Genomic DNA, 26,311 nt, shown 5'->3' on the forward strand with positions numbered 1-26,311 from the left:
CTGAGCCCAGGAGGCGGAGGTTGCAGTGAGCCGAGATCGCGCCATTGCACTCCAGCCTGGGTAACAAGAGCGAAACTCCGTCTCAAAAAAAAAGAAAAAAGAAAAAAAGAAAAAAAAATAGTTTGAAGAGAGGAGAGAACAGCATTGGAATATGAGGTCAGAAGGTGGTGTGATGTGTCTACCAGCCAAGGAATGCCAAGGAGTGCCAGCAACCATTAGAACCTAGGAGAGATGCATGAAACAGATTCTCCCTCAGAACTTCCGGAAGGAACCAACTCTGCTGACTCTTGGAGTTTGGACTTTCGAGACTCTAGGATTGTGAGAGAGTAAATTTCTGTTGTTTTAAGTCATCCAGTCTACGGTACTTTGTTCCAATCCCCTAGGGAACTCATACACTGTGCTTCTATTTTGGAACGATAACAGGACGATAAAAGTCCAGAAAAGATGAAAACGATGATTGTTCCAAATACTTGTCCATCTCATGCTATTTATCTCCCTCCCCTACTTTACTGATTGACGTCCATGGCACACTGAATGCCTGTGTATGGCTTTTTTTTTTTTTTTTTAATGTTTTAGTGAATTTCATTGCACAGAACAAAAACATGTATCCTGATTTTGCAATGATTTTCTCTCCCATGAAAGTGTGGGTGAAAAACAGTAACTTATAAAAATACTTTAGGACTCGAATAAGATAATATGTACATTCACACCTTATCTTCTGAGTGTTTAAATGGAGAGAGGTTCAGCTGAAAAAAGTTTTCCCCAGGAAGCCCATAGAATATTCTTGGACACCTGTATACCTCTGCTCTACTGGTTGCATGCTTACCAAGAGTCAGTTTTGTTTCTTCCTCGTTGTTTTTACTGTTATAATTTTGTCACTTTGAGACAAAACAGAAAAACAGGACAGATCCATGCCTGTAATCCTGACACTTGAGGAGGCCAAGGCAGGAGGATCACATGAGGCCAAGAGTTTGAGACCAGCCTGGGCAACATAGTGAGACCCCCCAACTCTACAGAAAATTTGCAAATAGAAAAAATAGTCCAGGTGTGGTAGCTCACACCTGTAGTCCAATCACTTTGGGAGGCCAAGGCAGGATGATTGTTTGAGCCCAGGAGTTTGAGACCAGCCCTGACAACACAGTGAGATCTTACTTCTATAATTTTTTTTTTTTTTTTAAATTAGCTGGATGTGGTGGTGCATGCCTGTAGTCTCAGCTACTTGAGAGGCTGAGGTAGGAGGATCACTTCAACCTGGGAAGTCAAGTCTGCAGTGAGCCATGGTGGTGGCACCACACTCCAGCCCTGCAACAGAGCAAGACTCTGTCTCAACAATAATAATAATAATTAAAATAAATAAAACATTTACAAAATAATGAGAAAATAGAGAATATTTTTACTAAGGCTTGCATGTTCATCCATCCTACCATAGAAAATAAATGTTCCTCCAAGCACGGTGGCTCACACCTGTAATCCCAGCACTCTGGGAGGCCTAGGTGGGTGAATCACTCGAGGTCAGGAGTTCAAGACCAGTCTGGCCAACATAGTGAAACCCCATCTGTACTAAAAATACAAACATTAGCAGGGCATGGTGTTGCGTGCCTGTAATCCCAGCTACTCAAGAGGCTGAGGCAGGAGAATTGCTTGAATCCAGGAGACGGAGGTTGCAGTGAGCTGAAATTGCGCCACTGCACTCCACCCTGGGAGACAAGAGCAAGACTCCGTCTTAAAAAATAATAAATAAATAAGAAAATAAGAGTGTTCATTAAGGGTTTATTTTCTAAGCCTGATGAGTTCTAACTTTCGTAATTCTAACTTGGTCTAACAACAAGCTAACTGTATATAGCTAAAAGTTATAGGCTATGCACATGCGGTGTTCACTGTATGCCAATGCTGTTCATAAACATTTGACTATACTAACTTGCCTAAGATCGCACATTCCAGAAATGGTGACGTCAAGTTTGAAATTCAAGCAGCCTGGCTCGGTATACTGCTTCTCTCCCCTTAGCGCGTATCACTTGCATTAATTGATGATTTCTTTAATCCAAGTAAATGTAGACAAGCAACAATTACAAAGAACAAGGAGTCCCTCGGGTAGACTGCCTGACTCTTGGATCATCTGAGGTTCCACCCAGACCACGCCTGCCTTTAGTGAGCCATATTTCCCTCATCTCTATGGTCCTTATCTGCAATTCTGTATGAACTGATTGACTCGACTGATAAGGAATTTTTTGTTTTCTTTTCATTACTTCTTTCTGTTCGGGGGTATCTTTCTGATATTTGACTCTGCCCTGAATGCGGAGAACCACGTGTTTCCTGTTTCTCCAGCCTAGGGCGGTGCCAGCCCAGCGAGCCTGCGTTTAGGGCCCGCCCCTGACGCTGAACTGCGCGTGTCCCCTCCGGCTTGCCGTCCTCGCAGCTATGGCGGCCGCCGTCCTGCCGGCATGGGTGGCTCTGCAGTCGAGAGCAAGGACTCTGCGTGCATTCTCCACCGCCGTGTACCCGGCCACTCGGGTCCGGAGACCTGGCCTGCGTGAGTGTTTGTCTCGTAGCCTCCGGGCTTTGGGGGAGGTGCAAGGGCGGAATACCGGCCCTGTGAAGGCTGCCGCGGTGGCTAAGCCAGTGCGGCCTGGGAGAGGCGGTGCATCCGCTGCCAGGCCCGCCTGGTAGGAGAGCCGTGGACGTGCCTGCGTTGCCCGGCTCCTAGCGGCAAGTTTCCGCTCTGGGCGTTTGCTCAGAAAGCTTACATCCCCCTTTCCCGTAACCTGCTCCTGTGGTGCCGCTCATAGCCGCTGGCACAGGTAACTGGTGTTCTGTATTGTTTATTGATCATCAGCAGTGTTGAACCGTGGATTTCCCCAAACATTAAGAGAGGCATACGGCAGTGCTAGGATAAATTGCTGCCCTCAATTCCAGTCCACCAAATGGGTGGCCTTCATTGAACAGGCGTTGGTGACTTCCATTTGACAGAGATTATAGGGATGCTTGATACCGTGCTTACCCCGGAGGAGTCTAGTGGAAAATACAGATTTATTTTTTTATTTTTTTCTGTTGATTAGTATCACATTTTATTACACAAAATAAATTTCATCCATGTTGCACATTCATTCTTGCTATAAATCTGGTTTTTTTTTTTTTTTTTTTTTGAGACGGAGTTTCGCTCTTGTTACCCAGGCTGGAGTGCAATGGCGCGATCTCGGCTCACCGCAACCTCCGCCTCCTGCGTTCAGGCAATTCTCCTGCCTCAGCCTCCTGGGTAGCTGGGATTACAGGCATGCGCCACCATGCCCAGCTAATTTTTTGTATTTTTAGTAGAGACGGGGTTTCACCATGTTGACCAGGACAGTCTCGATCTCTTGACCTTGTGATCCACCTGCCTCGGCCTCCCAAAGTGCTGAGATTACAGGCTTGAGCCACCGCGCCCGGCCTAAATCTGGTTTTTAAAAAAATCCCTAGGGATTCAGTCTCATCTATTTCATGATTTTCCTTTAATTGACGTCATGCCTCTATTGTAGTCAGAGTCCTCTCAAAGGACAAAAGCAGATGTGGCTGCCTTGGGTCAGCTGCACATACTGCACTCCTGGCCTGCCCGCTGGAGGCGCGGCTCCCATCATCATCTGGACCGCGAATGCTAGGTACTGTCAAAGTGGCAGCATGTCATCGCCTTCACCAGCCCTTCTCCCGCAGCACAACCAGTCCTCCCACCTGGTCCTCTGGGGACCAGCCATGATGGCGACGTGGTGGCAGTGTCCCCAGGCAGCTGAACATCCTGGGCTTCTCTTTGGGCGGGCCTGGGCCAGGGCCTTAGGGGATCTCTGTGTCCATGGTATAAATCTGAATGAGATCAGACAAAATACTATCAATGATTGGCTTGGTAAGATCCTCACTAAATACCTGCCACCACGGCTTCTCAGCCTCGACCTCAGCAGGTACCTTGACTCCATAGACCTGCAGGGTCAGGTAGAGCACTGCCACGGCTATGTGCTGGGCCTGGAAGCGGAGGCACAGCCCCCCGTGGTAGCTGTCCTGCAGCAGGGCCCAGGCAGTGACGGCGAAAGGAGTCCGCTGCCAGCTGAGGCGGTTCAGCCAGTTCTTGAGGGAAACCAGGTAGTGGAGCAGGTACTTGTGTGGGTGCTGGAAGGAGACCTGGAAGCGCAGAACTCTCAGCATGAGAAGCTCGCACTGCACAATGCTGTCTTGGAGCTCCCAGAAGCGGGAGTCCAACTCCGGGGGCTCACCGCTTGGGTTAAAGTACCTGTTGGACACATAGATGATATAACGAATCCTCAGATGCTGCTCTTCCACTTTGCCAGCCAAGTAAATGGAAGACATGGCGATCAAGTAAGGGTCATAGGCGTCCAGGTTGGTCTCGCAGAAGAACTTACGGTAAATGGTGCAAGCAGTGGCAATGGGAATGGACCGCATCCCCAGCTTGACACCTGCCTCCATGATGAACCTCGCCACTCGGAAGTGCACCCTGGCTTCGGGCGCCGGCCGTCCCTCGGGGCCCCGCGGTTCCGGTCCGCTGCCCTCCAGGCGTTCCATGAGGTCCTGGCGGAAGGAAAAGCGGCCCCGGTGGAAGGAAAAGCGCCCCGTAGAGCGGGGGCGGGGGGTACTCGCGGCAGGCGCAGCAGCGCCACGGAAAATACAGATTTATTAACGGAGAAGTGCTGTGTATTGAGAGGTGCTGTGATAAAAGTGTGGCTAGAGTGACCGGAGCATTGAGGAGGAGCTGGTGTGAGTCTCATCAATCAGCGGATCCTGCCTGTGCTGCTCCTTGTTATATCTCTAATTTACTCTCCTCATATTACCAACAACCCAGTCCAGGTGACCATCTCATTTCTTCAAGTTTCTTTTCCGTTTGCTGTTTCCCCTCTTGCTCTCCTACATTGAATTATCACAGCAGTCAAATGAGGTTTTCAAACTTTAGATCTTGTCTTGCTGCTCCCGTGTTCAAGATCCACAAATGGTTTCCATTGCTTTTCAGATGAAGTATAAATTCATTAATGCTTCATACTGGCTCTTCAAAGTTCTAATACTTGTCTATTTTTAATTTTTCATTCTTTCTTTCTAGGAAGACTTAACTCCTATTGTATACTATGCAGTGTTCTAGACCCTCACTGGGTATACAGCAAGGTGGAGAAGTCAGAGTATAAACAATCAAACAACTAAATAAGATGTCAGATAGGGTTTAAGTGATGAAGAAAAATAAAGCAGAGTATTGAGAATGATGGATTGGTGGGGGAGTACTGGCCATAGGGTAGATAGGAAATATGTGTCTGAGAAAGTGACTTTTGAACAGAGCCCCCAAGCTGTGCAGAGATCTGGGGAAAGAGCCTTTGGGATATAGAGAACTGTAAGTGCAAAGGCCAAAAGTTGAGAACAAGCTGAGGGGTGTGTTCAAGGAACGGAAAGAAAGCCAATGTGACAGGAGCTAAGTGTGAGTAGAGGAGAGAGTGGAGTGGTAGTGGAAGACGTCAAAGAGTTAGTTAAGTAATGATCTGTTCTCTCAAGAGTTTGTAGACATTTCATTTGGATTTTTGGCTTGGGTTTTATGTAGGAAGTCTTTGAACAGGGAACATATATAATGTGATTTGCATTTTTAAAGGATCACTGGCTGCTTTAGTAGGGTAAAAGTGGAAGCCAAAGACCTGTTTGGAGGCCGTTGCAGCAGTAAAAATGAGATGATGGTGACTTGGATTAGAGTAAAAGTGGAGAAGAGGGTGTAGTTGTATTTGCAATATATCTTAAAGATAGAGTTTATAGGATTTACTGATGGATTTGATGTGAGGCTTGAGGACGTCTTTAAAAATCCTGTTACGTTTTTGTCCTGAGCAGTTGGATTAATGATGATTCCATTTATATGAGCTGGAAAGACTGGAAGAAGAAAATCAAAAGCTCTGCCAAGAGGCTGGGCATGGTGGCTCATTCCTATAATCTCAGCACTGTGGGAGGTAGAGGCCTGTGGATCCCTTGAGCCCCAGGAGTTTGAGACCAGCCTGGGCAACATGGCCAAACCTTGTCTCTATTGAAAATACAAGAAATTAGCCAGGTGTGGTGGTGCATGCCTATAGTCCCACCTACTCCAGAGGCTGAAGTGGGAGAATCACCTGAGTGTGGGAAGTCGAGACTGCAGTGAGCCGTGATCGCACCGCTGCCCTCTGTCCTGGGTGACAGGAGTGAGACCCTGCCTCAAAAAAAGAAAAAAAGCTCTGCCAAGGATGCATTATAGTTAAGAAACCTGTTAAGGGTCTTTGGCCTCCTTTCTCTGTTTCTCTGTCCTTGTCTTAAATTTCAGCCATATTGAATTTGTTCACTTTGATTTTTCCATGTGCTCTTGCTCTGGCGAAACACTTCTTCTCACCCGCCTGTCTTCATGGCTGCGTTCTGCTCATCTTTCAGGTTTTAGCTTAAAGTTCACTTTCTTAAGGAGATTTTCCCCAACTGTATTAGTCAGGGTTTTCCAGAGAGACAGAATGTGGATGTAGGATAGCACAGATGTAGATGTAGATATATAGATATATGACAGGGGTTTTTTAGGGGAATTGACTCACCCTCAATAGGTTGTCTGCAAGCTGGAAGCCCATGTCGGTTCAATTCTGAAAGCCTCAGAACCAGGGAAGCCATGTAATTTTCAGACCAAGGCTGAAGGCCTAAGAACTCAGAGGGCTGCTTGTACAAGTCCTGGAGTCCAAAGGCTGGAGCACCTGGAATTCTGATGTCTAAGGGCAGGGGAAGAGTGTCCCAGGTCCAGAAGAGAGAGAGAATATGTTCTTCTTTTATCTGCCTTTTTATTTTCTCTGTGCCCTCAGCTGATTGGATGATGCCTACCTACATTGAAAGCAGGTATTCCTCACTCAACCCACTGACCCACATGCCTATCTCCTCTGGAAACATCTCCACAGACATGCCCAGAAATAATGCTTTACCAGGTATCTATGTATCCCTCAATCTAGTCAGATTGACACCTGAAGTTAACCATCACGGCTGGACACGGTGACTCACACCTGCAATCCCAGCCCTTTGGGAGGCCAAGGTGGGTAGATTGCTTGAGCTTAAGAGCTTGAGCAACATGGTGAAATGGGCAACATGTTGCCCAGCGTGGGCAACATGGTGAAATGCTTGTCTCTAATAATTAGCCTGGTATGCTTATGCCTTTAGTCCTAGCTACTTGGGGTGCTGAAGTGGAAGGATTGGCTTGAACCTGGTAGTTTGAGGCTGCAGTGAGCCAAGATTGCGCCACTACACTCCAGCCTGGGCGAGAGTGAGATGACCTTGTTTCAAAAAAAAGAAAAAAATTTACCATCACACTAGCTAATTGACTAGATTTAGTTCCCTGCTATGTGTATTCATAATATTTATTACTGTTTATTGAAATTATTTGTTAAAAGTTGTCTTATTTGACAGATTCCTTAAGAGTCATTTTTTAGATGATGAGCTTACTGTATCAGCAATTATATTCAAATAACTATAGAATTTTTCTTACTGGGTCCGGGCACCTTGGCTCACACCTGTCATCCCAGCACTTTGGGTCACCTGTGTAGGCGGATAATTGAGGTCAGGAGTTCGAGACCAGCCTGGCCAACATGGTGAAACTCCATCTCTACTAAAAATACAAAAATTAGCAAGGCATGGTGGGATGCACCTGTGGTCCCAAGTACTCAGGAGGCTGAGGCAGGAGAATCACTTGAATCCGGGAGGCACAGGTTGCAGTGAGCCGAGATCACACCACTGCACTCCAACCTGGGCAACACAGCAAGACTCTCTGTTTCTGGTTTTTTGTCTTCATTAAGATGATTTTGGTCCCTGAGCTTACCCCCAAAAAAGGGTTGTTTCATTGTTATGTTACTGAATACCTTAAATTGTGTTGGAGTAATGTGATCATGATTGATGTTAACTAACTTGACATAAAATTCTGTTTATTATCTTTTATGTACAACAGAAAGAACATCCAGAGGTGAAAAGCCGCTAAAAAGAAAGGTAAAAAGTTCATATACTCTACTATCTTAATGGTTTCTGGAGTTCTAAAATAAGGCAGGTATTCATGGCAGAAAGGTATTGGCAGAGAAGACTTCACAAGGTCATGTTTACTGGGTGTTGCCATAGCCCTGGCAGAGGTTAGTCTTTGTTCTTCTTCAGTACCCAGAGACTGGATCATCTTTGAGAGGTTGACTTACTGAGGAACTCCTAGGAAACAGGTATATAAACAAGAATATGGAACAATTTCTAATGCTGTCTTAAGTCCTGCAGCCAGGGATTTATGCATTAATATAACTGTTTTGTTTATTTATTTATTATTTTTTTGAGACAGAGTTTCACTCTTGTTGCTAGGCTAGAGTACAATGGCATAATCTTGCCTCACTGCTACTTCTGCCTCCTGGGTTCAAAGTGATTCTCCTACCTCACCTTCCCGAGTAGCTGGGACTACAGGCACATGCCACCAGACCCGACTAATTTTTTTATATTTTTAGGAAAGGGGGTAGTTTCACCATGTTGGTCAGGCTGGTCTCAAATTCCTGACCTCAGGTGATCCACCCGCCTCAGGCCTCCCAAAGTGCTGGGACTATAGGCGTGAGCCACTGCACCTGGCCATAGTCTTAACTAATTTAGTCTCACCCTGTGGACATTTGGATTCCTTCCTTCTATGGAGGAATCTAAACTGCAAGGTCAGTTGGTGAGCATAGCATCAGAACAAAGACACATTAGTTGGAAGTTAAATGGTGTCAAATTGCAATCATCAAGAGCAGACATTTCCTCAGGAGTATTACCTGCTTCTAGGATGTCGACTACACTGGTTTTGATACTGCGTAGATGGGGCATGGCTGAATTTTGCTACTATAAACCCTACTTTTGCGTTTAGCAATCCCCTAGTATTTGATTCCATTAAAAATAAATGTGAATGTGATTGACTAAGCTATCAAGTACTAGTTTTTCTCTGGGTCTAGGAGACATATAATTTCTCAATATGTATTTATTCAATCAATTTAACCCGAATTATTCTTTTTTCCTTTTCTCTTTACTTCCGAGTACTTAATGCCCTCATGTACTACTGACTTCCATCAAAGAAGTTTGAAAAACTATTTCAAAATATATTAATTCATCCCTTCATAAGCAAAATGTACAAATTTTGCTAAAAGTCTAGTTAAAGAAAAATTTTTTATGAAGAGAATGTGATGTTAAAGGGGATCCTTGCCAAAGGGTTTGAAGAAACAGTGCAGAGATACTTAGGCAGATTTAGTGTTTTTTAAATTTGGATAGCAGCAGTTTTGTGGGAGGTCAGATTTTACATATGTTGCAGTTTTGCTTCTGTTTCTTGTAATTGTAGCTTTTTGCTTTAAAATTAAAATTCTCTAAAAGTTAAAGAATGTGTTTATATTTGAAATACTAAAAGATTTTATATTTCTTAGGCACTACCTCCTAGGACAGAGAAAATGGCTGTTGACCAGGACTGGGCTAGTGTTTACCCTGTTGCAGCACCATTTAAACCCTCTGCAGTACCTCTTCCCGTTCGAATGGGGTATCCAGTAAAAAAGGGCGTGCCCATGGCAAAGGAGGGAAATCTAGAACTTTTAAAGGTAAGATAAAACTTACATAGAAATAAATGCTGATCTTTCCCCCTCCCTACTCTCTTATGCTTTAAGGTTCAGAATATAGCTTACTGTGTTTTAATTTAAATTTTTGAAAATAATAGGTATTTTATTATACAACACCAGATAATAATAGGTGTTATACTTTGATTATCGATGGTAAAGAATACTCAAAAGAATCCTAAGCATTTAAGAATGTAATTAGTCAGTGGGGTGAGGTGGCTTACACCTGTAATCCCAGCACTTTGGGAGGCTGAGGTGGGCAGGTCACTTGACGTCAGAAGTTCAAGACCAGCCTGGCCAACATGGTGAAACCCTGTCTCTACCAAAATTATGCATAAAATTTGCTGGGTGTAGTGGTGGGCACCTGTAATCCCTGCTACTTGGGAGTTGGGAGGCTGAGACAGGAGAATTGCTTGAACCTGGGAGGCAGAGGTTGTAGTAAGCCAAGATTGTGCCACTGCACTCCAGCCTGGGTGATAAAGTGAGACTCTGTCTCAAAAAAAAAAAAAAAAAAAAAATTAGTCAATCTTGTGGCTTCCCTTTCCTCTTGTATCTTTTTTCCTTTTGGAGACGGGTCACTGTGTTGCCCAAGCTGGTCTCGAACTCTTGGGCTCAAGAGATCTGCCCATCTCAGCCTCCCAAAGTGCTAGAATTACAGGTGTGAGCCACCACACCCAGCCTATCATATTTTTTCTATATTGAACCTTTTTAGTAATATTAAGAAAAATGTAATAACCTAATTTGAGATTAAGAATTGGGAGGTGAAACTTCCAGTTTAAAAGGAGGAATTTAAATTTTTCTGTCCAGAAAGGTAGAATATTATTTAGTATTATTATTACAGTCTACCAAATATAACTTTATTGCTTGAAGCAAAATAGGTCAAGGTAAATGCTTCATTTGATAGCATGTATAATGATTTATGATGGGTGTTTTAAAAAATATATAAATGCTTAGTCTGAGAATGCATATCTTAGATGATTTCTTCTTAAATACAATGAAAGTTATACAAAGGAAAATGAACTGTTTTCCATTAGATGAGAAAGTTATATAAAGGAAAACAACTGTTTTTCAAAGACCAGGGAGAAAGGGTACGCTGGTGCTGAAGAACAGGGGTAAATGAAATTTGGAAATGAGAATGTTTGAAAACTCAATAAAGCATACATCAAGGAAAACAGATCTTTTCTTTAAATAAAAGAAGCAAATTTTATTTAAAGAGGTCTTTGGGGAATCACTGAGTGAGAGAGTAGCAGTATATTTGCAGTAATACTAATGGTTGTGAATCATATTTCAGTAAACATAAAAATCCAAACATTTAATGCATGCCATCTATTTGTAGTGATGGTGTCATTGAAGAAGCTTATTAACTGAGCTAGTATATGCAAAGTACATAGAACTGTTCCTATGTAAATCCATGCAAATTGTCTATTTTTCCTTTTATGATTTTTGAGGTTTGTATGTTCGTGTTTTAAAAATCAAAGTCTATCACTGTGATCTGTTAAAAGTAGGCTCTTGACACTAGGGTTTATAATTTTTAAAATGTATAAAAAGGAAAAAAAACCCAAAACAAAAAGTAAAGTAAATGAGGCCACCCATCCCCAAATCCCAAATGGGCAGTTTTCAGTGCCCATTTTCTCTTAATTAAAACAATATTTTCTGTCCAGGCACAGTGGCTCACAACTGTAATCCCAGAACTCTGGGAAGCCAAGGCAGTAAGATCACTTGAAGTCAGGAGTTTGAGACCAGCCTGGCCAACATGGCAAAACACTGTCTCTACTACAACTACCAAAAAATTAGCCAGATGTAGTGGTGCATGCCTCCCAGCTACCTGGCAGGCTGAAGCAGGAGAATTAAGGTGGAGGTTGCCATGAGCCAATATTGCGCCACTGCGACAGAGTGAGACTCTGTCTCAAAAACAAAAAAACAAATATTTTCTGATCAACACTCAAGATACTTGTCATAATTCTTGGAGTAACTTTCTGCTTATTTAAATTTTCTTTCCAAATGAGCCTTTAAGCTAATTTTTCTCTTTTAAAAACTTAACATTATTCAAGAAATGACCTAATAAATGCTAATCATTTATTTGAAGGAATCAAATCTCTGACCATTCCTGAATTTTCATTTACACTATGAATGATTCAGTAGCCTTTTAATGTATCATCATAAATATATTCCTAACTTCATTAAACTATCCAGTTAAGATTTGCTAGCTTCACTTACTTGTTTATAAAATGTGGGTTATGTACAAAGTGGAAATACTGTCATGCTATGCAGTCCAGGGGAATTGAGATGATTAAACAGTGATTCTTATCCTGTCAGAGCACAGTGGCTCACTCCTATAATCCCAGCTCTTTGGGAGGCCAAGGTGGGTGGCTCATCTGAGGCCAGGAGTTCAAGACCAGCCTCGGCAACATGGTGAAACCCCATCTCTGCTAAAAATACAGAAATTAGCCGGGCATGGTGACACGCCTGTAATCCCAGCTACTTGGGAGGCGGAGGCAGGAGAATTGCTTAAGCCTGGGAGATAGAGGTTGCAGTGAGCCGAGATCATACCACTGAACTCCAGCCTAGGTGACGGAGCAAGACCCTGTCTCAAATAAATAAATAAATAAATAAACAATGATCCATGTCCTTAAGTCATTTCAGTTTTATAAGGGAAATATACATGTCTACCTGTAGATTTGTGGCAGGAAGAATACTATCAAAATGAGGTTTAGTTTTTCCTTGTGATTGTCATTATAAGATGTTTGGTAAAAGACAAAAGATTTATATCATCTGAAGACAAACCCAGGTATCATTGTAAATTACTTGGTACTGAATCTATATTTTAAATTCATTTCTTGAATTGACAACATCTGTGATAAAATCAATATTGTAAAAAACCAGATTTTATTTACTACATGGTTTATTGGGCCTGTGATTTAATATGAGAAAATTATATTTTTCATGTTTTTAGGACATTTAGGTAATTTATTCTTTAAATTTCTCTATTTAAGATTCCCAATTTTCTGCATTTGACTCCTGTAGCAATTAAAAAGCACTGTGAAGCTCTTAAAGGTAAGTGATTATTTTCTTATGTGAATTTTATATCGATTTTGAACATAAATTTAAGAATTTCTGTTCGAATATAATATATAGCCTTATATTCAAGTTGTTTTCAGTGAATTGTTTCATGTCAGATCTGCAAATTGTTTTTGCCAACCACTGCAAGGTATTAGGAATGATAATTAGAAACCATGATCCTTGTCCACAGGTACGTTACGGACGTACTGTTGAGTTTTAGAAAACATGCACGTTCCATCTGGGCACGGTGTCTCACGCGTCTAATTCCAGCATTTGGGGGGGCTGAGACGGGCAGATCACCTGAGGTTAAGATTTCAAGACCAGCCTGGCCAACATGGTGAAACCCTGTCTCTACTAAAAATACAAAAAAAATTAGCTGGGTGTGGTGGTGGGCACCTGTAATCCCAGCTACTCCAGAAGCTGAGTCAGAAGAATTGCTTGAACCCTGGAGGCAGTGCTTTCAGTGAGCCGAGATTATGCCATTGCATTCCAGCCTGGGCAACAAGAGGTAAACTCCATCTCAAAAAGAGAAAAAGGAAACGTGCACATAAGAAAACTGAAGAAAATGTTGCAGATACTTTACAGAGAATTATCGTGAATAAATTATTTAAAATTAAAAAAAATTAGTGATACATGCATGTGGTAAATCAAATAATAGAAGAGCTTATGATGAAAAAGCACTACCAGCCTTATATGCTTTCTTTACCATTCTCAGTCCTTCATCCAGAAGTGTTCTCTTTTAATCATTATTTAGTTCAAGTACTTTCCAGAGAATGTGTGTATATTTATTTATGTATATGCTTATATTTATAATACTCTACATATATATTTAATTATGTGTACTTATATACTCTCTGTAGTGTATATGTGTGTTTATAAAATAATAGAGGTAATCACTGGAATGTGATTATACTTTCAGTTCTGGATTTATTGATTTTGCAAATCTATTGATTCCTAGGTATAAACACAGATTTCATGTACTTACACTACTACTTCTCTTTCTTACGTGCATGGAGGTAAAGGCAAATAACATTATTTAACTCATGGGTCTTTGTATGCTTTTATAATTATGTACATATCCCAATTTAAGTTATGATTGATTAGTTTAATTCAGGAGTTGGTACCTTTGGATAAAGTTTTAATATAGTCATGTTGATTTAAAGGTGTTGTATATAAAGGGTGTTGTATATACATGCTCAGTATACTTATTAAGGCTTTTCAGGAAAGAATGTGAAACCTAGAAACAGTTCACAAGTATCCTGATTATGTTGAGAATGAGATGTAGAATAGTAAACATGATTAAACTTGAGCTTTTGAAAGGGGCTTCCATTTAAAAATATAAGGAAGAATATATAAAGAGGTGCTAAAACATAGGAATAATAACTTACTCTTGAGATGAGGGAAGAAAAATCTGTTTCCTTTCAATTATTTGGTCTTCTATTTTAGGACATTGGGATGCTTTTCTGTCCCTGTAGAGCAGGCGTCCCCAAACTTTTTACACAGGGGGCCAGTTCACTGTCCCTCAGACTGTTGGAGGGCTGCCACATACTGTGCTCCTCTCACTGACCGCCAATGAAAGAGGTGCACCTTCCTGAAGTGTGGTGGGGGGCTGGATAAATGGCCTCAGGGGGCCGCATGCAGCCCGTGGGCCGTAGTTTGAGGACACCTGCTTTAGAGTATGTGTTTCTATATTCATTCGTGCCTAGAATTAGACTAAAACTGATCACTTCCAAATTTGTTTCCCAGGCTGGGCATGGTGACTCACACCTGTAATGCTTGCACTTTGGGAGGCTGATGTGGATGGATTGCTTGAGCTCAGGAGTTCAAGACCAACATAAGCAATGTGGTGAAACCCCATTTCTACAAAAAATACAAAAGAATTAGCTGGATCTGTCAGGGTCTGACTGCAGATTCTGACCCTGCAATGGATGAACAAATTCACTGAAACACAAATCTCCAGAGGAAGAGTGGGCTGGAGGTCTGTGGCCACTCACAGACACTTCTGAGAGAGATAGCAGCCACAGTCCCGACCAGCTGGTGCTCTAGGCATTTATTTAGTATAGATTTAATAACAGAGGCTCTGAGTCAACATACTTATGAATAATATTAAAGGCCAGATTCCCAGGCTTAAAGCAAACATCATTCGTGGGTGATATATCTGGTTACCTCCCCCAAGAGAGCTATCTGGCCCATGAAAGATTAAAGTTTAGTTTTAGGACCACAAGAGTAAATAAGTTCTTCAGGTAAACTCCCCCACATTCCCTAGTTATTTGCTTTTATCAGCTAAAGATAAATGGGATTAGGCTGCCTTCAAACAAAACTTCTACGGAAACTATGCAAATCCGTCAGCCTTCCAAGAAGGTTTGTGACTATATTCTGTAATTTTGCAATCTTTCCAACCATCCTGACTGATCTCCCACATTTCCCTCTTTTCTGTTTTTTGTGTTAGGTGTTGTTGATTGAAGATTAAAAATGTATGCAACAGCAGTTTTGTCAGGCAAGGCGGTCATTGCTCTTATTCCAGCTTTGCATCCTAGAAGTAGTAAATAACATAAAACAATCATGAGTATAATTAGCAACATTCTTTTCCAGTCAAAGAGTGACCCCCAGGAATGGGGTTCTAACCAGGAGAGATGATCTTGTACACCCTTCCATATGGCTGTTTGTTGGGTGTGTAGATCTGTGGTGTAAAGGGATTCTAAAATTTTAGTTTTAAGTTGCTTTACGTCTGCTGTTAAATTGTCATGAAAGATTCCCCAGAGATGTTGTTTCACCTCACCCCAACTATGTATTGATTGATTCCATGGTAGAGAAGTGACATAGATATGTTTTTATGCACCCAGTCACAGTTTAACTGATGTCAGAATGCCAGCACAGCCTGTCACTCTCCCACATATTCCAAGGCAATCTTGGGGGCTTACAGACATAAAAGAATCTTTTGATCTATTCTTTGCTGCAAGAGAAGTTCATTAAACACATTTCTGGCCAAATTATCTACAAAGGCAGCTATTTGTACTGATTCAGCAATGGATGCCACAGCAATGCTAGCTGTTGCCAGGATGACTGTGGCTGAGACTATAAAAGCTATTTAAGTTTAACTATGAATATTTTGTGTCTGACCTGGGACAGGGCACATTCTAATGTGGCAAGGGCAGAGGAACCCTGCCAATCATATGTCAAATTGACTGGTAGGAATGCCTCAGGTTGTCTTCTTAATACAATGACACTAGTAATATGTAAATTAGATATATTGTAATTAGTGATACATGAGGTGAACCAAGCCTGTTCCTCTACCTGGGTCATAAACGTGGAGCTTTGGAGTGTAATAGAAATATTGGTTCCCATAAGGAAAACATACGGATGGGTAGTGCAAATCAGGCATTGATCAGTGTGATTATGAATAAAGGTTATAGTATAATTATGACCAAAATTATGCAGTGTCCCGTGCCAGCTGTCAAGGGAGGTGCTGAGATGTCCCAGGCACTATAGAGTGTCAGGGTGGCATGGACTTTAATTGGGGTCTGGGATATCTCATCCTCCACATTGGCCCAAATCATAGAGGAATGGAATGTGGCTATGAAACTGTGATTGATGCCATGATAGATGAGGGTATTAGTAAAGCTGCCCTGCGAATGACTGTGGGGGCTACAGTTTAAGATGTCATAATTGCCTAACTGGAGGCTATAGGCCTGTTCCCCATGACAGACCTCCCAGCTAAAGTGAAATTACATTCCTGGCTTTGTCCTTTAGCACAGGAAGGAGTGTTAGGGAAAGCAGCATTGATTGCATTACATGGTTTGAGGCTACCTGCAGCTAAGGTTGTTAAGACATTCCTTTTTCTTTTTTTTTTGTGACGGAGTTTCACTCTTGTTACCCAGGCTGGAGTGCAATGGCACGATCTCAGCTCACCGCAACCTCCGCCTCCTGGGTTCAGGCAATTCTCCTGCCTCAGCCTCCTGAGTAGCTGGGATTACAGGCATGCGCCACCACGCCCAGCTAGTTTTTTGTATTTTTAGTAGAGACGGGGTTTCACCATGTTGACCAGGATGGTCTCTATCTCTTGACCTCGTGATCCAACTGTCTTGGCCTCCCAAAGTGCTGGGATTACAGGCTTGAGCCACTGTGCCCAGCCCAAGACATTCCTTTTTCATGATATAGCCATAATTGTGTTTGGGTAGGTACACAGTAAAGGTTGGAACTTTTGTAACTTACACACAGTGGGAGGATAGTGGAGTGATATGTAGTGTTACTTGGCACCTTAGTCCAATGTGTGCCATTATTGAGGGACCCCACTATGGGTAAATCTCTCCCTCCTAGCCAAGCAGTCATTATAGGCTGGGAAGGGTTGTCTGCCTAGGTAACAGGGCAAAAGAAAGGCATGTCTAAAATGTGAGCCCACTAGAGTGTAGCAGGTACCAGGTTGCAGACAAAGCAAGAGCACTACGTGAGCTGCAATGTGCAACAGAGAACATAGCAAGGAACAAATTGTCTGGAGTGAATGGTGTCTGTGTCCGAAGCAGGATTTGCTCATCCTCTTGAGTTGTCTTCTTCCGCATTCCCCATGTAACGTCCAGGGCATGTGTTGTCCGAGGAAACTGTATCCTCTGGGGTTGTGGGTCCTATAGGGTCAATTCCTTCATCTGTGGTATGGGTTGGGTCCTAGCCATGCCATGGTATGGTGTGATGCATTGTGCTGGAATCCAAAGAGGACCGCATGGGGTGTAAACACAGGCATATCCTCTTCTCCACGTTAGCAACTCATTTGGAACACACCATTCATTACTATTTACACCTTTCCATAAAACTGCAGGTTTTATGTCCTGAGAGGTTTTAGCAAAGTGCTTTTCTACAGCTGATTGAAATTTGTCATCTAAATTTTAAAAATTAAGGGTAAATAAGGCTTGTGCTAGTAGTGTTGCAGGGTCCTTGCTCATACTCCCCCTTTTTTGTTTTCTGAGCATATTTTTAAGGGAGGGATGGGCACGTTCTACTATGGCCTGTCCTTGGGGGTTATACAGGATGCCTGTGGAATGTTGGCTGTTCCACGTGTGACGAATTGTTGAAATTATGAGCTGGCATAAGCTGGACCGTTACCAGTTTTAATTTTCTGGGCTGCCCCCAAAATGCAAAAGTTAAAAGATGTTTAATAACATATCGAGTAGACTCTTCAGAAAGAGCATGTGCACTAACTAGATAAGTGTTGGTATCAACAGATATATATGCATATCTTAATTTTCCAAATTCAGGGGTGTGTGTAACATCTGTTTGCCATACTGATTAGGTTCTAGTCATCTGGGGTTAACTCCTGTTGAAGGAAGGGATGTACCTGTGAGCTGGCAATCTGGCATTACAGGATAATTTGTTTAGTCTTTGGGTAAGTTGAAATTGTTTAATTTTCTCCAGTTTTGGTGGAAAAATTGATGCAGTTGTATGGCTTGGTCAAGCAGGATGTCATCACTTGTAGGTCTGCTTCTTCATTGCCATAAGCCAGTGGGCCAGGCAGTGAGCTGTGGGCTCGAATTGTGTGTGATAAAAATAGGATGTATGTGTTGATCCAGCAATTGCTGAACCTGAAGAAATAGTGCAAACAGGGAGGGCTTGAGTGAGTTCTTTATCAGAGCTGTCTCAAGGTTCTGTAATAAAAATACAGAGTAAGCAGAGTCACTGACTATATTGATGGGCTGAGCAGAAAAAGTCTCCAATGCCAATATCAGAGCTCCAATCTCAGCTCTCTGAGTGCTAGTAAATCCAGATTGAGTGAGTGAATTATGTGGTCTCCACCAGACTGCCACTTTTCCATGTTTAACTGAACCATCAGTAAACAGTGGTGAGGTCACAGGAGTATGAGATAAGAACTGAAGGAGTTTGTCACCAGGAAGGACATTTTCTATCTGTCCTGTGTAATGAGAGAGTGCTATTTGCACTCTCCACTGATAAGGTCAATACTGTTTGGAATGGCTTTTTACTTAAAGGAATCCTGATGATAATCAGGATCATAACCTAGCAACTGACTGCATCATCTGCGGCCTGAATAGATTACTAATTAACTGAATATAAGAGGACAGCGTTTTAGTCCCAGTATGTGAGCAAAAAACCCATTCTAGGAATTGTTCTGGGACCATTAGTTCTGTTTACCCTGTAGGGGTGTGTTTGGTAGGAAAGACAAACAGCTGAACTGAATAGAGCAGATCTGTGCTATCTAGCTTGTGAGAAATGGCTTGCTGTATTTCCTCACTCTCTCTTTTAGCTGCAGGGGTCACATATCTAGGAGAATCCAGAGCTGTATTGCCTTTTTTTTTTTTTTTTTTTTTTTTTTTGAGATGGAATCTCACTCTGTCACCAAGGCTGGAGTGCAGTAACATGATCTCAGCTCACTGCAACCTCCACCTCCCAGGTTCACTCGATTCTTCTGGCTCAGCCTCCTTAGTAGCTGAGAAGACAGGCATGTGCCACCATGCCCAGCTAATTTTTGTATTTTTAGTTGAGGTGGAGTTTCACCATATTAGCCAAGTTGGTCTCGAACTCCTGACCTCGTGATCTGCCCGCCTTGGCCTCCCAAAGTGCTAGGAGTACAGATGTGAGCCACTGCACCTGGCCTGTATTGCTTTTTAAGATAAAAAACAGGTTTCATAACTTAACTGTAGTAATCCTCAAGGTGGGGTGGAGCCAGTTAACATCACCCAGAAATTTTTGATAATCATTTAAGTTATATAAGTTGCGAGTATTTAACTTAACCTTTTGAGGCTTGGAAAGTAAGTATGTATCCAAGATAGTTCCAAGGAGAGTACATTTGTACTTTTTCATGTGCTATGAGTAAACTTCTTAACTGTGTGTTCTTTATGACAGAGTTATATAAATTTAAAATTACTGGCTCCACTGGGGCTACCAGTAAAATATCATCCATGAAATGAATAATGCAATTGAGAAATTCCTTTCTACTGGAGAGCAAAGCCAGATCTACCTAATACTGACACATAGGAAGATTCCTTAAGGCAGCACTTTCCAATGAAATCTGCAAGCTGGTCTTTCATCATTAATAGCTGGTAATATAAATGCAAATTTTTATCTGTCCTGTTTTGCTAGAAAAATCGTATAAAAACAGTCTTTCAAGTCAATAACAATTACAGGCCAGTCTTGAGCAATTGCCATGGGGGAAGGGACCCCCAGTTGCAGAGGTCCCATAGGTTGTAATTTAGCATTAAGAGCCCATAAGTCATACAAAAGTCTTCATTTGCCAGAATTTTTTGGAATGATGAAAATTGGAGAATTCCAAGTTCTGGTTGAAGGTTCTACATGTGTAGCTTTTAATTGCTCATCACCTAATTCATGAGCTCTCAGTAATTTCTCTCCCTTCAGAGGCCACTGTTCTACCCAAATAGGATCTTCAAAGAGCCACATCAGGGGTAAGGGGAGGGATATTAACAGTGGCCATTATTAGAAAGGGGTCTGCAGAGTGACCCCCACCATTGGGCTCATGGGTCCCATCCCCAAAGGTTAACAGGGATGGGCATGTTTAGAGGTTGTATAACTTCCTTTCTCCCTTCTGAATTGCAGTATATTAGGGGGCGCATCCTCTTCTTGGCTGTGTGTGTTTCCCCGATTCTGACAATTTTTTGTTCCTGAGTAACATGAGGTCAAGTTTCTGGCTAGTTTTGATCACTTATGAAATGTCCACCCCTGTGTCCAATAAGCCAGTAAAATTCTTATTTCCAATTTTTAAGATAATCATGGGTCTCTGATCAGTGATTAATTGATTCCAGTATACTCCTGTGGCTCCTGTGCTTCTAAAACTTCCCTTTCCCCTTTCCTTTCTGTGGGCACTGGGGACCCAATGAAAATGTTACTGGTAAAATCAGTAACAGCTATTTTTGATCCAGGGGGAAGAATATACAGACCTTTACATTCCATCATAACCAGTATCTCACCTTGATAATCACTATCAGTTACCCCAGTGAGCACATTAATTCCTTTACTTGATAGGCTAGACTACCCTAGGATTAATCCCACTGTTTCTAGAGGCAATGGGGCCCAGATCCCAGTTGCAACCCTTTTAGGGTCTTCTCCTTCTTTTGGCAATAGTTCATTGGGGCAGAGTAAAGCAGGGCCTGGGGTAAGCCCCTCATGAAGTTTCCCACCTGGTTACTTACGGGATTTCCATTTTTATCAAATTTTGACCTGCATTGATTTGCCCAATGTTTCCCCTTTTTACATCAGTGGCATACAGAAGGGGGTTCTTTCTCCTAGTTACCTTGGTTTCTACTATGGGGGCATTCTCTATTCATATGACCTGGCTCTCTGCATAGAAAACAATTTGGGTTTTTCTCCATTTTCATTTTTGGAGGCCTTAATGCCATAGCCAATATCTTGGCTATGTCTGTCTCAGTTCCCACCAGCTGACATGCTCATATAAGCTCCCCAACTGTGGCTGCCTTTCCTCTCTCTGATTGCCTGCATTGCTTGCTGGCAATCTACATTAGCATTTTCAAAAGCTAATTGCAAGAAAAAGGTATCAGCAGCCTCAGCATGACTAATTTGTCTCTTAATTGCCTGGGTTAAATGATCGATAAACTCAACAAATGGCTCCTGAGACCCTTCTCAAATATTTACAAAAGATCCCTGCTGAAATTCCATTTTCAGGAATCTGGTTCCAAGTCCTGAGAGTGCACAAAGACACTTGAGCATAGGCCTGGGGATCAAAATCTTGTTGTTGTACATTGGCATGGGGACCCCTCCCCTGGAGCATATCAGCTGTTATGTCTTGCCCAGCTGTCTGATTCTGGTTGGCTTGTTTGCACAACTCATCATATTCTGCCTTCCGGAGGAGGTATTGGCTAGGCTCCAAAGTTGTTTCAGCTAAAATTGACCAGTTCCATGGGGTCATATGGAAGTGATCTGCCAAGGCCTCAATCATTCCTTTCATAAATGAGCTAGCAGCTCTGTTTTCTTTAATGCTTTTTCTTAGCTCCTTGTAAGTGTTAAAAGAAATGGGTTCATGTACCTGATTGCCTTGTCAGTCTTGCATTACTGGGCAGGATAAGAGCTCCCCTTCTAATGCCACTTGCTTAAGACAGGGTCCCATAGCTGGAGCATGTCTGTTGTCCTTTTTCTTATTTCTTGGAGGAGGCGGCTCAGGCAAGACCTTTGTTTTCTCTTTGTTATTTTGGTCCAGTGATACTGGGGCTGAGGGACTCAGGGATGGTAAAGTAGGCGACAGTTCTTTTTCCTTCCCCTTTTTAAAGGCTCTTTTGTGTATAACAGGGCCAGAGCCATCCTAACTAGAGCCCATAACATTAGAGATGTTACTGGGACCTGCTGCCTTTGCACAAATTCCATTTGACCTAGCAATCCCATTACTGGGTATATATCCAAAGGATTATAAATCAATCTACTATAAGGACACATGCACATGAATGTTCATTGCAGCACAGTTTACAATAGCAAAGACCTGGAGCCAACCCAAATGCCCATCGATGATAGACTGGACAGGGAAAATGTGGCACATACACACCGTGGAATATTATGCAGCCATCAAAAACAGTGAGTTCATGTCCTTTGTAGGGACATGGATGAACCTGGAAACCATCATTCTCAGCAAACTGACACAAGAACAGAAAATCAAACACCACATGTTCTCATAGGTGGGTGTTGAACAATATGGACACAGGGAGGGGAGCATCACACACTGGGGTCTGTTGAGGGGAAGTAGGGGAGGGACAGCAGTGGGTGGGGAGTTGGGGAGAGATAGCATGGGGAGAAATGCCAGATATAGGTGATGGGGAGGAAGGCAGGAAATCACATTGCCATGTGTGTACATATACAACAATCTTCCATGTTCTTCACACGTACCCCAAAACCTAAAATGCAATAATAAATAAATAAATAAATAAATAAATAAATAAAAAGATTTCTCCCTGCTTGTTCCCAGATCTCTAAATCTAATGTGACTTCTGCTGGGAAGCATGGATTATGGAAGACAACAGTTTGCTTTAGTTCCCTTAATTGAGCCTGTGAAACTGAGGTTCCACTAGGTTTAAGCAGCTGTTTCAGTACTTTTATATACTGCTTCTGTTGAGCTGATAACTGTTGTCTCATGATGAAACTCTAGCCTGAACAATCCCCCCTCCCCTCGAACTTGGTAATCCCAAGTGGGTACCAGTGACTTACTGACTCATTGATTGTGCAGTCTCTTCTCACCTCCATTTCACGGGTTCTGTCGTGATCCTCAATCCATTACAGCTCTCCTCACAAGTGGGTACCAGCTGTCAGGGTCTGACCTGCAGACCCTGACTCAGCAACAGATGAACAAATTCACTCAAACACAAATCTCCAGTGAAGGAGTAGGCTGGGGGTCTGTGGCCACTCACAGACACTTCTGAGAGAGATAGCAGCCATGGCCCTGACCAGCTGGTGCTCTAGGCATTTATTTAGAATAAGTTCAATAACAGAGGCTCTGAGTCAGCACATCTATGATTAAAGGCCAGGTTCCAAGGCCTAAAGCAAATACCATTTTTGGGTGATGTATCTGGTCACCCTCCCCCAGAGAGAGCCATCCAGCCCATGAAAGATTAAAGTTTAGTTTTAGGACCACATAAGTAAATAAGTTATTCAGATAAACTCCCTCACATTCCCTAGTTATTTGCTTTCCTTTATCAACTAAAGGTAAAGGGGATTAGGCTACCTTCCGCTGAAACTTCTATTGAAACTGTGCAAACCTCTTGGCCTTCCAAGAGGGTTCGTGACTATATTCTATAATTTTACAATCTTTTCAACCATCCTGACTGATCTCCCATGTGGGTGTGGTGGCACGTGCCTGTAGCCCCAGCTACTTTGGGGGCTGAGGTCGGAGGATTGCTTGAACCCAGGAGGTTGAGGTGGCAGCGAGCTCAGATTGAGCCACTGCACAGTCAGCCAGCCTGGGTGACAAAGTGAGACCCTGTCTCAAAACATTAAAAAAAAATAACAAACTATGTCCCATTTGGCACAAATCATGTATCACTATTTGATCTTCTATAAAGCCAGTTAACAAATGGCATTGAACTGTGAAAAATTCCATGTTTCTTCTTTTTAAATTTGTGTTTATGATCTAGAAACTTGTAATTTTAATAAAATATTTCTATAATACTTCCTAATTTTTCAATGAAAGGCTTTTGACAGGGCATGGTGGCTCACACTTTTAGTCCTTACAGCACTTTGAGAGGCCAAGGAGAAAGGATTGCTTGATCCCAGGAGTTTGAGATCATCCTGAGCAACATAGTGAGATCATGTCTCTATACAAAAAAATTTTAAAATTAGCTGGGGTGTGATGGCACATGCCTGTGGTCCCAGCTACTCCATAGGCTGAGGTGGGCCTGAACAACAGAACAAGACCCTGTCTCAAAAAAACATAAAAATAAAAAATAAGTTTAAAAAAAATTAAAGGCTTTCATACAGCACATTCAGAAGAGTGGCATTATATTTTACTGTACTTAAATGAGTGTCTTAATCATTCCTTAACTATCCCTTTATACTTCTGCCAGTCTCTGGATTTAGATTGCTTCTTCCATATAACTCAAAGGCTTTTCAAGTACTTCTTTTCAGTTTTCTTTCAAGGTCAGTTCAGATTTAATATCTAACTTGCAGATGGAAAATCTGAAGCACAGGAAAGTTAGGTAATTTACCAAAACTTTAATAATCAGTGGCAGAAGTTAAATAAAAACCAAGGTCTTCCAAAGTCTTGTCTATTGCTCTATCTATCAGATGAGTAAAGGCTAATAGGAGACTGTTATGTACTTTCCAGTTGGCTGTGTTTTTAGACATATAATTTAGGTAATTTAATTTGAAAACTGTAATTATCATTTGGTGATTGAAATGACTTATTCACAGTTTCTTTTAAAAAAAAAAAAAAAAAGAAAGAGTTAGTACAAACCCAAGAGCTCACAAAATTCCCCATACTAGTCTCTCTTATAAAATGCTTGGCAGTGATGCATCTTATAGTGCAGGATATTGGAATAAGTTCATGATGGGAATGAAATTTAGCCTCAACAATCTTGCTCTGCTCATGTTTTTTAAATGTTAAAATGATATTAATTGCAGACACTTCTTTCTGCTCAAAGCAACTGGCTATTGATCCTTTAAACAGAATGTTTAAGGAATGGTGTGAACTATACTTAATTTGCTAACATATTTAGTCTCAGATATCAGAGAGTCTTTGTAATCCAGAGTGACATTGTGCCGACTCTGATTTTAAAGCCAAAATGAGAGCTATTATAACAAAATTGTTAGCCCAGGGAAATGTTACTGGCAAAGGACATCTCACTGTCCCTTAGATTATCACCTAGAAGAGATCCCTCATCTGCCTGTGATTATGACCAGCCTCTTCTGCAGTTATGCTTTTTTGGAGGAAGCATGGATCTTGCAGTCTAATATGTTTGACCCAAGAAACCAGTTACTTTTAGCTGTTCTTAGAGTGAGGCTGTTTAAGAAAAGAGATGTCTATTGTGGACAGCCTGATAGTGCCAGAAGTTTTCATCTCAAGCTGAAAGTTCTTTACCACACCTACTTGATTGAAACAGGGCAAGATGAAATCAGCTGTGATACTTGGGGGATGCTGGGAGCTACCTCTTTTACTTTAAGTTTCCCTCCTCAACCCCGTATTCGGGATCTGAGTTTGTACTTCTATGTTATGGAGATAGAGAGGCATGTTCACAGTGCTGCAGCTCCTGTTGTGGCCTAGGTCTCAGATCCAAGTCCACTTGCTCTCTATGCTGTCTTGCCCCAATATGAGAACAAGGCTTTCTTCTTCCCATTTAGCCCCATTGGCACATAGAAATCACGTAGGAGAAATATAAGTCTTAGAAGAATCCATTTAAGGGCTTAGGCTTTTGTACCTGTTTGAGTTGAGGTTCTATTCAGCTAAATTTCTAGATGGTTGTTGACCCCATCTCCGTTCCTTCTTAGGGCTTTTTGAGAGCTTCCCATTTTTTTCGCTGATCTTTAGTAACCTTTAGTGATGAATATTCTGTTACAAATTATAAATGTAATATTCTGTTACATTTTTGAAAAGAGTAATGCTGTGGGTACTATGAACTGTTTGCTTTTAGTTGGTATGGAGGAAGTAAACTGTCCCATAACAGATATGTGCAAAGCTTACAATAAGCTTCCATCAAGGCACAGTTCTCTTTTAAATGAAAATACCACTACCACCAAACCTGAAATATCCAAAGAGTCTCCTTAATTAAATTGCCTAATTTAGGATGTACCTAATAGAAAAAGGGATAAGGGATGATGGCATATATGTAAAGTGCAGAAGAGAATCTGTTCTTTCTTATGACCTGGCAATGATCTCAATAATTTGGCATTGTCTAGTATGTATTACAATGAGAATTTACTTTCAAAAGTGTAATTGAAATTATTTCTTTTATTCTCAGATTTTTGCACTGACTGGCCAGCCGCACTTGACAGTGATGAGAAATGTGAGAAGCATTTTCCAATTGAAATTGACACCAGTGATTATGTTTCATCAGGACTATCTGTTCGGAACCCCAAAGCACGAGTAGTAGTCTTAAGAGTAAGAGTTTTTTTTTGTTTTTTGTTTTGTTTTAAATAAGAATCATTCTAATATATTATTTAAAGATATCTTTGGTGGCTGGGCACAGTGGCTCACGCCTGTAATCCCAACACTTTGG

The 26,311-nt window shown here is 41.8% G+C and overlaps 2 protein-coding genes across 2 annotated transcripts in view; one reads left to right on the plus strand and one right to left on the minus strand.

The window, feature by feature from the left end:
* The first annotated feature begins 2,386 nt into the window (after positions 1–2,386).
* MRPS35 (mitochondrial ribosomal protein S35) overlaps positions 2,387–26,311 on the plus strand; it is a 54,258-nt gene continuing 30,333 nt past the window's right edge. The window contains exons 1-5 of the mRNA XM_010337347.2: positions 2,387–2,530; positions 7,940–7,977; positions 9,405–9,572; positions 12,581–12,641; positions 26,054–26,193. Coding sequence (XP_010335649.1) covers positions 2,419–2,530; positions 7,940–7,977; positions 9,405–9,572; positions 12,581–12,641; positions 26,054–26,193 — 519 coding nt within the window. The 5' untranslated portion in view covers positions 2,387–2,418. The remainder of the gene's footprint in view (positions 2,531–7,939; positions 7,978–9,404; positions 9,573–12,580; positions 12,642–26,053; positions 26,194–26,311) is intronic.
* Positions 3,752–4,514, minus strand: LOC101028490 (cyclin-Q-like). The gene has a single exon (XM_074402979.1). It carries the CDS (start codon positions 4,444–4,446, stop codon positions 3,802–3,804), a length of 645 nt encoding a protein of 214 aa, XP_074259080.1. The 5' UTR covers positions 4,447–4,514; the 3' UTR covers positions 3,752–3,801.

Source organism: Saimiri boliviensis, chromosome 7, assembly GCF_048565385.1.
Source record: "Saimiri boliviensis isolate mSaiBol1 chromosome 7, mSaiBol1.pri, whole genome shotgun sequence".
In the NCBI taxonomy this organism is placed as follows: domain Eukaryota; kingdom Metazoa; phylum Chordata; class Mammalia; order Primates; family Cebidae; genus Saimiri; species Saimiri boliviensis.